Source organism: Argopecten irradians, chromosome 3, assembly GCF_041381155.1.
Source record: "Argopecten irradians isolate NY chromosome 3, Ai_NY, whole genome shotgun sequence".
Lineage (NCBI taxonomy): Eukaryota > Metazoa > Mollusca > Bivalvia > Pectinida > Pectinidae > Argopecten > Argopecten irradians.
In genome coordinates this window covers 12,145,726-12,163,147 of record NC_091136.1, presented here as the reverse complement: position 1 = coordinate 12,163,147, position 17,422 = coordinate 12,145,726, and the positions used below count along the sequence as shown (strand labels likewise).

At 35.8% G+C, this 17,422-nt stretch overlaps 2 protein-coding genes across 9 annotated transcripts in view; one reads left to right on the top strand and one right to left on the bottom strand.

Annotated features, from left to right (window-relative positions):
* Positions 1-17,422, bottom strand: part of LOC138317559 (roundabout homolog 2-like) — a 109,142-nt gene that overhangs the window by 73,360 nt on the left and 18,360 nt on the right. Inside the window, exon 1 of one of the 8 annotated variants that reach the window (XM_069259316.1) lies at positions 5,728-5,844. The exons of 6 other annotated variants lie outside the window; for them this stretch is intronic. The gene's annotated coding sequence lies outside the window, so the exon portion shown is untranslated. One more of the 8 variants, XM_069259314.1, reaches the window with a different exon arrangement.
* Positions 13,204-13,632, top strand: LOC138319474 (neurofilament heavy polypeptide-like). Its single transcript, XM_069262629.1, has one exon. It carries the CDS (start codon positions 13,204-13,206, stop codon positions 13,630-13,632), a length of 429 nt encoding a protein of 142 aa, XP_069118730.1.

The following is a 17,422-nucleotide window of genomic DNA, read 5'->3' as shown; positions in this document are numbered from 1 at the left end:
ACACATTGTGGCTCACCAGCCAAAAAGAAATGTAATTCAGCTCCATTTGTAATATTCCTGCTAAATGAATGTAATTCTACACAGACCGTATACATCTTCCCAACATCACACCATCAGCCCCAATAGAAGGGCAAGATGTGTGAAAATATTTGCATGAAAAGATTTCTTAATAAACACTGCCTCTGTAGGATATTAGTTCTAATGTGAACCATGCCAATTTCGCAGCTCTCCATGGTTAGGCCACTGTGGCTGATTTAGCCATGATGCCACCAGATCGCATCCTTTTTGCCAGAAACATGACAAGCTCAGGCCAGATCAGCCTAGCTGCTTGCTTCATTTAGATGGTGATAAACCCAGCCAGCAGACCAGCAAGGCTAATACTGGATGATTACTTGGACCTAAAACAACTCAATACAGACCTACAGAAACCCTATACATATACAAAATATGGCTGTCACTAACATGCAAATACACATGCTTTCCAAAAGAACATATGACATTCATTTCCGTTTCTCTACCAGACACACAATAAATTTTTAATCATCTAATCAAACTGATAAATTTCTAATCTTTATACCACCCAGGTACTATGACAACCAACCAAAGATATGAATATAGATCCCATGGTTGTCATATGTTTCCGAGGACCGAGCATGTCCATGACAACCCTCTACTATTCAATATTCATAGAGGAGCTATGTAATTTTATACTGATGCAAATGCTTCGAAAATTTAACATGTACTAACAGCTTTCTATGCCATGATTTCTAGAGTTTCAATGGTAACAAATTTCCACATCACAAAAGGTTCCCTAGTAACCAAATTCTACATAAATTTGATTCTTATATTGCTATTTATAATCTACATGACATACTGGAACTGTTCCAATGTCAATACCATGGTAACCATGGTTTCTATAAGGCAAAATATTATTGTCCTTAGCTTCATCAATTCTCTTGGCGTTTGTTGCCATGGATTAAAAAATGCCAAAAAGTTAATCAGATCAGGGATACACAGGGTAACGTTTGGTCCAATCTACTTTGGTTTGGTCCAATCTACTTTCGTTTTCCTTACAGACTCATTGACTCTGATTTCTGCCAGCCAGACAAGTTCGGAGTAATCATACATGTACACTTGACTTTAATAGCAAAGATAATCAACATAAAATCAGAAACCTTCAGATATGTTCATCATATTTCTGTGGAAAACAGATAAGATTCAGAGTAGTTTGGCAACCAATATGGAGTCCTGTATCAACCTGGATGGCGATGAAATATTGAACATGTCTGGGATTGATCTAATTTTCTCTGGAATGAATCCTTCCATCTATAAATACATCACATAAATAGACCATTGCCTATAGTAGTATGATTTGGTGAAATGGCGATTCACAACACTGGTGGGGACCTGGAATCAAGGTATATCACACACATGTAGCCGTCTCAACAAGAAGCCATGTTTTTCCCATCAGAAATTCTGCACTTAACTTGTACTTAAAGATATGGATCAGAAAAGTACAATATTTTGTGGCTGGTATCTGTGACTTTCTCTCTTCCTTTGATCAACATCTGTTGACATCACTTTCTGAGAAGGGTTCTCTTTACTCCTTTCCTACTATACCCTCATGTTTGACAAGACAGTGGTAAAAGCCCATTTGGCCTTGGGTCCTAACTTGTTCCTTCTGCCTTGTATGGGGGAGGGGGCCTTCATCCCCTTCAATCCACCACCTAACCTGCTATTCCACAACTCCCCTTTTATCCCTCATTCCCCCTCCCCCTCCATGTGACCTATATATTAAGGATCTATCCCTAGGTTTGATCCCCTCCCCCTGTGTGACCTATATACATAAGGATGTCCCATTTCCAGTTTTTATCCCCTCACCCCTTACATTAAGTAGTCATGTCAGTTCATGTGCAGCCTCAAAACACACACTTCAAGATACAGATCTCAATTGAAAGAGTACAAATTCAATATTTCTCCTCCATCAATGTCATGGTTTTTTTCCACTTGATGATATTTTCCTCCTTCCACAAAGATTTCCGTGATAATCCTAAATCTTCATCATACCTACTTTGTCTTCAGGGGACCATAAGTCGCTGTGTTTACAAAATAATTGAAAACACACTCCAAACAAACCATAAATATTCCTAAATATCCTCTGATTTCTCTGGCCATTATCACTCTACATTTCCAAACTTTATAAACACACAATTTATTCTCTGCACCTGAGTTCCCCCCAAACTCAGAGATGTGGAAACTGATAGATGGCAAGCCCTGAAATCTCATCTGCTCTGGTTTCAGACAACTTTCTCAACGTCAAAACAGAACCCACTACCATAAACCAAGTGCCTCTGGTTCAACTTTCTAGTAATTTTCACAAGTCAAAATATTTAATTCTGTGTTTAACTGTTCATCTGTCAATAAAAGCTTAGTCAGATTTATGATTATTTGAAGGAAAAAATGTTTAGAACTTCTCATAAGAAGGGTATCTATCCAAAGAGAAACCGATGTAGACTGTAAAACAAATTGGCCATCTGTTTTTGTTAGACTGCAAGTTATATAAACTTTAAACCTATTCTGTACACATATTCCAATGATGGGGATCGCACTGAAGAAAAGAGAAGACGGATTGTGTTGATAACATTAGGACACAAGTCGACAATGAAAGGGAAAACAAAAGATCTGTTACAATTACTAGGAAGAGAAACATACCGACATGTTCAGTTAGCAGGCAGGCAGTATTTGATAGTTGTATATGCACACATTTGAGCACTTAAAGCTATTTAACATGTATTCTCTATAGGCTTGTTATCTGTACCAGCCATATGGGATCTGCTGCATGTCTGTTGGAATCTTCAAGCTTTCGTTAGATCAGTTTCTGATGAGCGTTAATGGGGAACTTGTCACATTGTTTAGATAAAACATCAAGCCGATCTGTTGTAGAATTCTAAACAATACCATATTGTCATAAAAACTTTTTTTTAGATTAAATATTCCAAATTGTCAACAAAACATCCTTCAGTTATCAAGCCCAAAACACAATCCCCTGATCCTACATTTATCCCTGAACTATGACCCTTGACCCATGAACCCTGAGCAGCAACTTCGTAACTTTTACCCCTAAAAACTGACCTTGAATTTTACAAGACTATAAAACATAAGATATAGTATCAACAGCAAAATATTTAATAAGTAATGCTGAATTGGAGTTCTCGAATTGAAGAAAACATTTTGTATGATCTTTAATAACCCATTTTCTACCCATTTGATTTCTAAAATATATTTGATCATATTACATTAGAGAAGGGGTACACCAGCTCATTTATAGACGGACATGGCAAGATTTATTTCTGGTTGCATTAAAATTACAAAAAAAAAAAAATCAATTCTTAAGACCAGTATGAAAGGACTTCTAATTATAATGGACACTAATGACAAAATTTGTTGTTGATTTCTGCGATGTGTTAGTGTCTAGTTTGACCTCGCGTTCCTTGTTTTAATCAAAACCCTTATCCCCTTTCATCCTCCATTCGCCTCATGATGCAGCACTCTCTATTCTTCATCCACAATATTATTTCCCTCACATCGACCACGTTTATCAATTATACGACATAAATGGATTTCAGTAGGAACAAATAGATATTGAACTAAAGTCATCCATGCATTGGAAATCTTTTATACTGAAAACCATGTGAAGTACATCAGCAATACCCGAGAGATTCTATCTCGATCTGTTAGGAGTGACAGTTATTGATCCATCCTTTCAAATGTTTATCAATTTCTCTTAATGTAAATAATACTCAGTTTAATATCGTAACAAATAAATACAAAAACCCTGACTCTCCGAATATCTTCCATTCAATAATGTTCTATATGTTTTGAAAGAGATTTCTTGTCCCATGCAAATATATTTTTATGACACCATTTATTAATGCCTTAAAACAAACACTCCTTGTCACTTAGCACACAGACAACAAATATTAAAATTGGAAATCTGTACGAATTCTACCCTAACTCCTTTATATAACAAAACATCAATAACCTTTTAACAAAAAGTATTGCCAAGTTATTCTCATTCTCTAGTTATAATTACTAATTTACCATGATATTGATAATCAGCATTTTTTGTCAGCTATCGTTAGTCGACCTACCTGTCCATTGTTTGATATCAACAACAGGTGTGACAATACATCCACTCTCTGAGTATCCGAAATACTTAATTCATAAAAGTCTTACAACATCATGCACTACCTAATTAGTGCTCTCTGTCATATCCACCATTCCAGTAATTTCCAACTATATTAACTTGCATATATCAGGTAAAGAAAAAGAAAAAGCTTCAGTACTGAAATCCTCAAGCCCAAAAAGATCTGGTCATATAACATAGACTTCCTCTAAAACCCATACAGATATATAAACGCAGTTTTCCTTGGGCTGCAGAAAGAATATTCATGAGATTTGGGCTAGTGACCTAAGTACATTTTACCATAAATCATTCACCTTTTTGTTTGGAATTCCATTTTTAGATAATCCTAAACTGTTTGCGATAGATCAATACACTTACAATATTTTTATAGCTAATCCCGATCTGTATGACAAGGACCTGTTAGAAGACCCCCGTCTTTGCGACACCCCAGAACATGGTTGGTTTTGTTGGGTAATCCCTCCTGATTTCCATACACCAGACATCCATCTGATTTATGTGTCTTTTTCCTCGTTAACACAGGTATTTTCACAGATTGAAATAATGAAATAAATCTCCTGTCAGGATATCGGATACCTGGAAACATTAAATAAACTACAGCTGACAAACTTAATCAATACAGACAAGATAGAAATTATCAGAGGACTTTATTTACAGGTACCAAATAAAGAACGGAGCATCCACACCTAAAATACTGCCACTAGGTATGAAATAGGATTAAAGGGATTCAAAGCCAACAACCAATGGACAGGACCAGAACTGTCAGTCAATCAATATAGGCAAAAACTGCTGAAAATCAGAAAGTAAATTATATCTTACCTTGATTCAGAAATATACATCCATGTGAAACACAATCATTAATTTATCCAGGTAAGCCACACTTACACAGGTAGACCAAATACATAAAATGTGGTCTTAGGACCAAAATCAATCACAATCCACAAATCTCTTGGTAATATAGCATGTTCATCAAAGATTGATGTGTGTGGACTACCAGGCTCCTACTCACACTGGCTTTGTTTATAGGGCTAAACAGGAAACCATCGTGTTATGTAATGTTACACAATAAGCCGCCCTCTGCTCTCTAATCTCAGGATTATTCTTTACTGTATAGCACACAGAAACCTCCCTGATTTACATTGATTAGTAAACAAATACCTGTCAGGTAAAAACCCATACCTGTCAAAACGTACCAGATAAATTATAATTCCTGCTAATCAACAATCCAGAAAGAAAATGTGTGTTTAACGCTTTCGTGGATTCAAATGTGTTTATACTCCAGATAAAAGTCTGATTTTTTGTTATTCCAAAGCAAACCCTGTGCTGGTCAGCTGATAAACTGACCACTGAGTGACCATGAGCTCCTTGTCCAGTGAGCTATACAAACACATTAAACACTTCCTTCATAAATCTGCTCGTTACTCAACATTACATGTGGTTAGGGTGTACAAGTTTTTTCCTTACATAAATGCTGGTAACAATTACATTAGGAACCGTCTAGCTAAACCAATCATACCTCTCACCTGGCCAATTTAAAGCTCTCTCGTTAACGAAAATACAGGTAGGTATTTAAACTCCCTCGTTATCCCAGCAGGTATACACGGGCATGTCGGAGACCCTTCGCTATTTTGGAGTTAACACCCAGACTTCAACATGATCTCGACCATCAAACCGTGAACACCTTACGTCAAAACACCAAACAACAATGGACTGCTACAAAAAATTAACGAGGGCCTCGGCAATAAATTACAACATACCAATCAGAGATTTCTAGGTGGGCTATCCCTGGTCAATTATAAATATTAATCAATTAATGTACACACCCCTAAAGAAAATAGTGGATTGATCTACATATTGTTACTGGATAGTACCATTAATACTATATGGGTATAGGCAGGTTGTATTGTAAAGAGTTGAAAGATAAAATGATAAACATGTATAAATATATACACTATATATTTAAAGTTCATTTTAGTTCAAAATAGGAAAACTCTCAAATTACATATAGTTTTACAGACAATAATAATGAACCAATATCAGCCAGTCTTCATGCAGACATATTTTTTTTTTAAATTGCATTATTGTATGGATAAGATGAAGAATTTAGATTGTATTTCAGCTCAATTATTGGCATTGAATTTGATAAATGCACATTCACCTACATGTCTAATATATGTCAGACCTACCTTAGGTTTGGTTACTTTTCCCTATAAATATACACACAATTATAATCCTCATAGGTCAGTGGCCTATAGTGGTCAGTATCAGTGGTCAGTAATGTCCGGAGATGAGGATCACATGACACCTGATCACTGTTACACCTCTACTACAGCCATTACAACAGGTTTTCTCCACCAACTGTAATTTTTACCTGACAAGGTGTCCATAATAACACCTGAGTTTTTGACAAATGGTGATTTGGCCTGACATGACTGGGTAATCTGATTGTAATGAGATAGCCACACTGACCATTACAGTACAGAATTGACCTACCCCGATAACATCAGTGTTTCTCACTCTACATATCTCCCTAAGGCTGATAACTCTATGAAACAAGATCAACATTTAATGGACTGTGAAATGGTCATGCATCATTGAATTCCCTCACTGTATCCTTCTACTTGTGCTACCTGCATTTGTGCCTGCAGCATCAAAGGTACAGGTAAAAAGTATACAGGTGAGACCAAGTAATGTTTTACACTGTCAGGTATATGACATCTATGCCCATTGGCATGTCTCACCTACAACTATCCTACATAACAATTTCCTGTACAACATGTTAAGCTCTTACAGTGTATCAACGGTAAATACTCGTCAATTTCAAAATTTCTTTTTTAGTATTACAGCTAATTCTTTATGCTCAATTGTGAATTGGTCGGTTGTTGAAGTTTGTAAAACTTATCTTTTGAATTTGATCAGTCCTAATAAAATTTAAATGTTATATCTACAGGATACTAAAATCCAATCTTGGCTTCGGCTTGTAATATACCGGTTCATTTATTTGACATTTGATAGGGTTTAAGTGTGTAACAAACTACAACTGACTCTTGTTCCTCACTTCTCACCTGTAACCACTTACAGTCATGCACCGAGGTAAAATTCTCAGGTAAAACTACTGAGGTGGCCAACCTAGGGGACGGTCAAACACGGTCAGTCCACGTACTATTGTGTTCGGACACACGTAATGATGACCATTAGTATGATAAAAGACTTATGACAAGATCTAAGAATGCCTTGGACACCTTTGGACTTGATATCTTCAGAAAATCTCTCATTAGTTAGCAACTTGAAAGTGACCCATGATAGATAAGTATAGTGCAGGTGACATATCCAACATAGATCAAAGTGAAAAATGAAAACTCTTACACAATCATATATCTAGGTAAAATCTCAGTATCATTAACCACGGAGAAGAAAGTGAAATATGGGCCTGTTTATCTGCTGAAGGAATCTCCTTCTTGTTATCATAAACATCATACAAAGAAAGAGATCAGAAGCAAACATGACAAATTATAACAATACACAAGATAAATACTCCCTTGTAAATCTCAACTTTTATTTATTTAACAAATTTACAGATATATCAACTTGTATATGTAAGAGACATGTTGGTCCTGATAAAACTGTTGGGGGTCTTTGTTGTACTTCTGTACCAAAGTGGGATCCCTGGGTGGTAAAACCAATGTGTTTGGACAGGTACGGAATTTGGCTTTCTAATTATGATATATTGTTTCCAACGAGTATGATATTTTATTTCTCTATGGTATTGTATGATAGTCATGTTTTTCATGTTATTATAAATTATAATATTCTATTTCTCCCAAGTATAATATTCTATTTCTCACAAGTATAGAGTAAATTACTTTATCATTAAAGAGAACATTAATTCTTTCTGCTCTAACAATTCAGTCCTTACCAAAACAATTAAAATCTGTTTCATCTTTGTAGAAACTATCATGATTATTTTCTCCCAATATTAATAAATCCTTTACAATCACCATGAGAAGAATTTATGTGTCATTTTCATTCCACTTTTTAAGTTCTCAATGCAGTTTATTTTGTATTACCAATGTTTTACTTTCCCCTTAAGTAAAATAGAGTCATCAAGTACAATCTGCCTAGAACATTTCACAGCCATATAATTATTCTTCATTTATAAAATATAATGTCAAAAGCTTCTTTAGTAAATACACTTTCTGTAATATATGATTTTCTACAAATGGCGACAAATTGTTGACATTGTTCATTGTTAAGTTAAAATAACATGATTTTACTAACCTAGAAAGATTGGCAATATAAGTATAGGCCTGTGTAAATTGAAACCGTGACAAAATCTTTGGATTTCAAATTTATTACAAACTAGATCAAATTAATTTACTTTTTATTAATAATCATAAAATAAGTGACATATTTGAAGTATGACTAACTGTTGCTGAAATGGTGAGGTATGTATGTTTGTGATTTATATTTACCCAGGTGAAAAAGTTACACTATAACATTGTGAGGCAAATGTAACACCTGTGACTTAAACTCGTTAGTTACCTGTGAAAACCTGGTTCCGCCTAACTTAACCACACTTTTAAATGTACCGGAACACTACACAACTTTGATGCTGATCATATCAATTGACTTAGAAACATATAACGATTTTATCAAGTGATGAAAAATATATAATTTTCAACAAAATATCATTATCACCTGAAAATAGGTCACCTTATAAAACATATGTTGTTATACTGACGCCTATCACTTCACACGTACAATACAAAGTGGTTTAACTTACAAATACCACACATTTATAATTACTAATCCAGGTTTCTCTAACCTTAAATAGCTAGAGTTGCACTACATGTAAAGAAACAGACCCTGATTACATCGTTTTACTTTTCTTAATAATAGCAAGGTTGAGACTTTAATTTCCATTTTGTAACTATCTACCTTACATGTACGTGCCTGCAGTATGAAGGAATGGCTTTTATGTATGGTGCATGCCTCTATAAACATATGTGTATATGTTTTATCAAAGGTTATTATAGGAAATATTCTAGTCAAGACTGGATTAATATCCTAGTGACACTTATAGTCTATCATACATAATATATATCGTAATTTGGTACGTGACACCTTAATACACAATTTTAAAATTACGTTCAAAGATACTCCGAGACCTCGCATGAAGAACACTGATTTGATGTACAACACAATAATCCAGTGGAGGACTTTCACTTACATGCCTCCCCCCCTCCCTCTCTTTACCCCTCAAAAATATATGTGTGACATTTCAACATCAATGAAGGATCTCTGCCTTTTTACAGACAACAAAAGAGCTCATGAACTTTACATTTCAATTAAACAGATTTGTCAATATCGTGAAAAAGAAAAGAAGTGTTAATGGGAAAGGAGGACTTCCTCTGTATAAACTGCCTCGGGCCTACTCTTATAACTCTCCACCTCAGATTGACGATAAAACCTCCAAAGTCTCGCTCATTTTACTAGAGCCCTTAAGATATTTAATAGTTTTATACAATAGCAAAGTGTTCCACATCCCAAGATTATTGATAACAATTTAATTCTGATTTTTTTTTTCAATTACTGTACACCTTTACAATTGTGACTGTCGGCTGGATTTGTTTACACAAGTATAAAGATCTCGCACGCCTATCTTTTAATTGGCATCGTGTTTCTGATCTCCGAGAAGCTTGAATGTCAATGTTCAATATATCACGGAAATACCTACGACTCAAGTGAGACAGCGACAGGTGAACCAGAGTTAATCTGTTTTGTCATTTGTCCTTTACACAAAAAATAATCATTTATTTATTTTTATTATAGACCAAAACAAGGAGGATTTGTATTTTTATAATAGATTTTATTTAAACATTTGCAGACATCCTTTCCCATTGATCTATGTGCTAATGTTATTTCATTTTTCCATTACCTTTTTATCTTTTTACATGTACAAGCCATTTTAACCGGTCAAGTTTGATAACATGTATTGTTAGAAGACAACATAAAGGACTTCTTTTTTTAATTCCTTTCCCAGTTTTTAACATTCTTCTCATTTACCTTCTTTTTTTAATTTCCTTTCCCAGTTTTTAACATTCTTCTCATTGACCTGCAATCTTTGTTTCTTTGGTGGCTGGTAGCCTGGTTAGCTTGAAGGGAAGGTGGAAGCTTTTTACAAAATGTGTGTAAAAATCTACATTCTATAAATCTCCATAAGCTTGGTTTGTCCAAATGGTTTTTCTTATAAAGCTTCCTGTATAAGAGCACCTTTTTAATAACCATCAATACCGCTACGAAGTAAAGTTATGATGCAATGATGTCGGAGTTATAGAGATAGCATCTGGCTGAATCCTACATACAACTGCATACTGATCAATATTTACTTTAACATTAAATAAATATTTAATCTCGCAAGAAAACTAAAAACGAAAGAAAGTGTGTGTTTACAACCAAATTCACAAGTTTATTGAAGCAAACTCGCACTAAACACTCCACTTAGTTGTCAAGTAGTTCTGGAATGCCGACATCTATTTCTGCAAGACCCCTTATATCATTGCTAAGACAAGATTTAGAGTACCAGAGGAACACTTCTATGCACCCTACATGGCCCCTTGTATCATTGAGAACATAAAAATTGTCATGTACTTAAAGAACACAAACCACGAGGCCAGGAAAAGGACCTTAGAATCCTTGAAAAGATTGAAATCCACAAGTTTGTATGTTAGTGGTGGTTGTTTGCAATGTCTCCCCACTTGAAAACTCTACAGTCGATTACAGTGTCAATCGTAGATTGAATCTTTGTAGCGAAGACGGTCTAGACGCCAATTACTTATATATTTCAGTCATTCTTACAAATCGGTTTCACACATTGTGTTATCGTTTTACAATAATGTCACCCTCCTAAAGGTCCAAAGACCTTTAACGCTAAATCCCGTTAAATTAAGAATACCTAGTTCAAACTTTTATCTACTTGTCAGCTCCTCGAGATGTACTTGAAGCATTTTTGGAGAGTTTTCAGGAAGGTCGAAATCTGTGTTGTTCAAAGACTGTACCATCAGACCGAGACACTTACAACTACCGCTACAATGATCTGGAATTTGTTCGAAGTCATTTTCAGTTTAGGAAGAGTTAAAGATTTTACAATTATATTTGGTTACAATCAAGGTTGTATGGTATAACCTTCAAGGTTAGAGTATTCACTCCTCTTTATATACACCAGTAATATAAATCCTCATCAGACATTTCTGAAGAGTTCGATTATATATACCAGATATTCTGTCATTTTATAGTAAGAGTTATGTGCTCTTGGCAGCATACAACTTCATTGCTAGCTTATATTAGTTATATGTGAGAGCAATATCATCAGTAATAACTGATACTCGACAATAAAACCGAGCAAAAATCATAAATCGGGTGAGAAATTTTAAAGTTATAATCATGAGCATAACAATGCTTTCAAGCAAAATGATCAATCGTTGACTATATTTAAACATCATTTAGAAACGGCCTAACTTCCTGTTAAAGTAAAACGTTTGGTGAGAATACCAATAGCTTTAGATGGGTGTTTAAGTGTGGAGAACTGACAGAGAATGATAAACATGCCGGTGATATTCAATAACGTCGTATATAAATAACCATCAAAAAGCATCACGAAGGAAATATTATGAAAAAAATCTGAAAATAATTACACAACATTGAACAAGATCATTTATAGTTCGTTTAATGTTTTATATAATAAATCATGTGACTTCATTATACAATATAAAGTACGCTCGCTTGTACATGAATTTACCTGAAGCTCGCTTGTACATGAATTTACCTGAAGTATTTATTGCACTTTTGTTCAGAGAAAAATTCCACAAGGTAGATGAGCTTGATGAAATGAACTGAGAAAATACAATGAGGGAATATATACAACTCTTAAGTAACGGGCTTGTATACAGTAGAATACAATGAAGACTTGAGGATCCCTGGCTTCTTTATCTCGGGTTACTTATATGTATTGTTTTCAACATTATAATTAAATTGATTGTATATTGAACTTTCCCCTCTCCTTTTTGATACCAGACGAAAAGGCTCAGTCAAAATCTTGAAAACTTTCGGTAGCCGTGTGCTGCCAGATGAGACAAATGTATCCGGTAAATTCAGGGAGATTGGCGCTATTAAGAAGCCATTTTGTTATATTATTCCATAAAGTGTCGGAGATGTTGCAAATCTTGACAGATTGATTACTAATGTCAGCCATTTTTCAGACAATTTTTCAAATTTGCGGGTCCGAGCATAGCCCACCAATGGCCAATTACCCTGTAAACATAAAATGGGGTCCAACATGCAAGCGCTCAATCAATGCAGCTATTTTAATTACAAATTATGAGAGGTGCTTTTCCCCACACTTGTGCCCCAGTAACAGACTGAGTTTAACAGCCCGACACATTGTGAACTTATTTGACCTTCGATTTCAAAGGCAATAACGGTAATAGTTGTTACAATGACCACCCGCAGGAAGTTCTAAGTATGATGGTAAACGTGTTTCAGCCGTAACACCCAATAACTACTTAAATAGAAGATAAGCGGATACTGCCGCCAAAACATGATTATTCCCTTTGATTTCAGACAATAAATAAATGTCCAAGTTGCATCAAACTTTGTATTGCCTTATAAAGGTGACAAATACATGCCATTCTATCAGTACAGCTTGTCTGTGCCCTGGTAAAGTACAATTAAACTTGTCTACCAGGACATTTCTCCATCTGGTTAACGATTAGTCTATAATGGAGAAAATCAACCTAAAGGTTAACAAAAATCATATTTTCTAAACATCCTTTTTTAGGAAATGTTTTTTAATCCTTTTGGAAACAAGAATCACATTCCATAGCATTTCTACTTTTTTTCTGAAAACCGTTTTGATCCTATGGATTAAAATCACTTTCTTACCCAAGAGAACCATCATTGTTGATATCACAAAAATTTGGTGTCAAGATAAAGAGGAAGCTATGTACCCAAGGAAATCTGGATATCCAGATAAAGAGGATGCTATGTACCCAAGGAAAACTGGATATCCAGATAAGGAGGACTCTATATACCCAAGGAAAACTGGATATCCAGATAAAGAGGAAGCTATGTACCCAAGGAAAACTGGATATCCAGATAAAGAGGATGCTATGTACCCAAGGAAAACTGGATATCCAGATAAAGAAGACGCTATGTACCCAAGGAAAACTGGATATCCAGATAAAGAGGATGCTGTGTACCCAAGGAAAACTGGATATCCAGATAAAGAGGATGCTGTGTACCCAAGGAAACCAATACTGTACACATCTATGGCAATCTCCATGGAAGCAAAGTGGTCCCAGCTCTGGCAGAATGGACCCAGACTTGATAGAGTGGTACCAGCTAGAACAAACTGGACCGAGACTTTGTAGGACACGAGGAACATTATCTTGGTTGTCAGGTGCAGCATGTGTTTGGTTCCAGTCGCTATGTGCCTTGATGTCATGCAAGATGGTGTCACTGCTAATTACAGGCCAAGCGCCATCATTGAGAGATAATGATTAAGACCCTAGCGACATTGTTTTTGAACAATGAATAATTATAAATCTGTGGCTTGCGTGAGCCCCGGTTGCTACAGCCTTAATATACAGGAGAGCACATAAATCTAATGTCTCCCAGTGTCCGCCCGCCACGCAACCTCTGTCTTTGTTCACGTCCCTCCTGCTTTTCCCTTACACTCTGATCTAACATTAACGTCTAAATCACATGTCAAAATTGTTCCTTTTTAATATTTCATAATACCTTATCAAACACGATAAAAATTATAATATTTGCCTCCGAAATGATCATACGATAGCCTATCCATGAAAGTTTCTACCTCGAAATTGTCATGGCAATTCCATCAATTAGGACTTCACATAATCCTTTGATTAATTCTACAAAAAAGTGATAGTTACTCCATTGACTGCGAGAGTTAAACCTCAGAGGATCTTCCGTTTATTGCAATGTACCCTCTGAGCTCCCACCTCTTCTCGTCCTACGCTATGTACAATTGGACCAGAGGGACACCGACCCATCGTTGTAACTGTCTCGGTGCGACTGAACTTGTAAAAGTCGTAAATCGAGATGTTTATAGTGCTTTGTTATGTCCTCTGCCTGTTCTGGTTAGACTCAATTTGTAGTCTGCACAAGATGAACATTTAATTCACCATATTCGTGACATCTGTCCAGCCCATACAGTGTTGTCTCCTATGGACCCCTCAGAGTCTCTACCGAGTCTCTACTGGTTATCAAACAGGCCTCGGACATTTCCATAGTGGACGTTTATACCTCCGAAATGGATTTTTATTGTCATGTAACTTTTATATGCTGTCAATGTTCATTAATTACTTGTAGTTCTTGGAAATTAATATTTTCTGATCTTTTCAGGTCTGTACACCTGACGTTCGTAGGGCACTTGTTCGCCATTGTTAGGCCGAGCTCCTCTGGGGAACAAGCTTTTGTTGGGCTTCTTGTTGTACCTTTCAGGCTCAGCTGTGGCGGTCATCTTTTTGTGGACAATGGTCAGAGATTGTCTTTAGGAGGGAATATCACACAGATGTTGGTCAAATGTCATTTTGTATTGTCTGCTGACCACCCTGCAGTCAATCTGGACACAAATTAGCAACCATAGCAAAAGTCTGATGTAAAGATTTCCTATAACACCTATATGATAAACAGTACATGTATTATCATTACAGCATACCCTTCAACAAATATCTCAGACTTAGTTTCCTAAATAGAATAGTTAATTCAATTGAGATCAGAAAAAAGCATGAGTCTGGTATTTTTTCATCAAAGTTGTCATATTTTTTCTAATTTCTTAGTTTCATTGTGCCTTTAGTTTTTTAACACTGAAGTTTCTTCATGAACTCTTTTGGAAATGGAAATCGAAACTTCATAGGAGACATGCATCTTAAATCCCCAACCAAAACTCTCTCTTTGTCAACAGATTTCAGCCTTGAAACACCCAAATTGATGAAGAAGGTCAAGGTAACCTTGCAAGTTGGTCAAAGTGGTCAGTCCCTGACACCTTTAAGGTCAAACAACCCAATGATTTTAAACAAATTGTCCTGTAGCAGACTGAGACTATCAATTAAACAAAGAGGAGTTTAATGATGGATTCCTCAATCAGTTCCTGGCTAGCACAGACCATTAATAATTTATTGTCTCGTATTTACACTAATATCTGTGTGTAGTAGCCTCCGGGTACAGGTCCAGTGGATCACCAAGGCTGATGAGACAGCGATTATCAACAATGTATTTATAACTCTATACAGATAGTAGAAATGTGGCTCAAATTCGTCTCTGTTGGTCCTTTCCAATGCAAGTTATTGGATATTTTGTTTGTTTTTATTTATAGAATTTATTTACTTCTGCTTAACATGGAAACTAGAATATTACAATACGAATAAAACCACACTTAAAAATCCATACTCGTACTATTTCTAGCTATGAGCAGTTGAAAAACTCCCAATACCTCCCACCTTTATTCAAAAGTGAAACATCCCTTTAATTTGAATAAATCCATCCCATTATCACAGGGAGGGATGCGAGGGTCTTTCACTCCATCAACATCTGTCATTTAAGGGCACCACGAGAAATCAGTTGGATAAGTTCTTTATTCTCCTCTGAAAGCTTGAGAGGCTGTTCATTGATTAGTGCAGGCCTAAACACCCAGCAAATCAACGTCCTGTATAAAATACTATCCACAATTGATAATTAGGTTTTTAATGCAATTAAGGCCGATTTAGAACAACATGCTTCAGAAGACTGTTATTATCAATTTTAATTATCATCTTGTCTGGGTTTTGTTTTTTTAACTGAAATCCAAGGTCCTTGATATGACAGTTGGACAATGAATTTCTGCCTATAATAATCTGTAACTATTCACAGCGATGAGGGAGAGATTATAACAATCATCGCCGGCCCATCCTATGCTGATCTCAAACACTATAACAGACACCATGTTTTTCCTCCAGCTTCCTTTGTTAAGTAAACCTCAGATTTTTTTCTGTCAAGTCCCTGAAATTTTTTGTCACGTCCCATTTTCCTTTGTTAAAGTCACCCCATAATCTTTGCATTTAAGCCAACCTCTTTGTTAAAAGTAAAACTGTAAGGATGAAAGAATCAAGTTTACAGAAAGGGGAGACAACTGCTAAATCAGGGAGATAACTCATTGCATGCAATTTTCTGCAAATATCTTATAATTTGTATTTGTTCATCAAAAAAAACTTGTATCTATTTTCCTATTAACTGGCAGTATATTTCAGGTTCAGAATTCTGCCAACCAGAATGAAAGGATGATTTATACAGACTAACGATACATTATATGCCATTTATAGCATCAACATGTTCGGCCTTTGACTTCAGAACCTTATATATGTGTGTATTTAGTTCCACAAGCCTTGGGAAATATCAAAGGTACCAGCATAGCAATACAGAGTACTTTAATCTCCTTACATTCAGGAAGTTGTAGTTTCCTCCATTACAGGGCTTTTTGGCAGTTTAGGATTTGTTCACATGAATGTCAGCGGCAAGTAGGTCCAATCCAAACAATCACATTTATACCAATTAATCTAATTAACATAATTAGTTATTAGCTCCAAGTTTATACCACAATTAATTTGGTTCTCTTTCCTTTAAGTATTTTTCCTATAAATCTGAATCCTTAAAAGGTTGTTTCCTCTACTCGGATGTCATTTTTGTTGACATTTTCAAATAAAAAATTTTGCACAAATTTATTTCCTTTGAGTATGTTTTGCTATAGGATTGCTGACCCTTTGGCCCCTTTAACTCTGATCCCTGGGGCTGTAAAGGCTGTAAACCCCTATTAGAGAATTTCTATGGAGGTATTACCATGGGGAGACATATAAACCCATTTTATCTCCTTCTGTTGGTGTAGTAATCTTGGCCTATATTTACCAGCCTGGCCCCTCAAGTCCCACAACGACTCCCTACTCCAGCTCCTATAATAAGATGTCTGGTCCTTTTCCCCTACTTAATGGTCAGAATGACATCAATGTCCACTAAACACACATGGTCAAGCAGGAAGTGTGTACTTAATTGACCCTGGGTCAATATTTAAAATATTCATTAGGTAGCTAATGTGTTCCCATGGCAGCACGGAGTTATGTAAGTATAGGGGGAGGTGGTAAAATATTAGTCTACAATACTCTGGAG

Coding starts and splice junctions, on each gene's coding strand:
- LOC138319474 (XM_069262629.1), top strand. CDS start 13,204: ATGTACCCAAGGAAATCTGGATATCCAGATAAAGAGGATGCTATGTAC.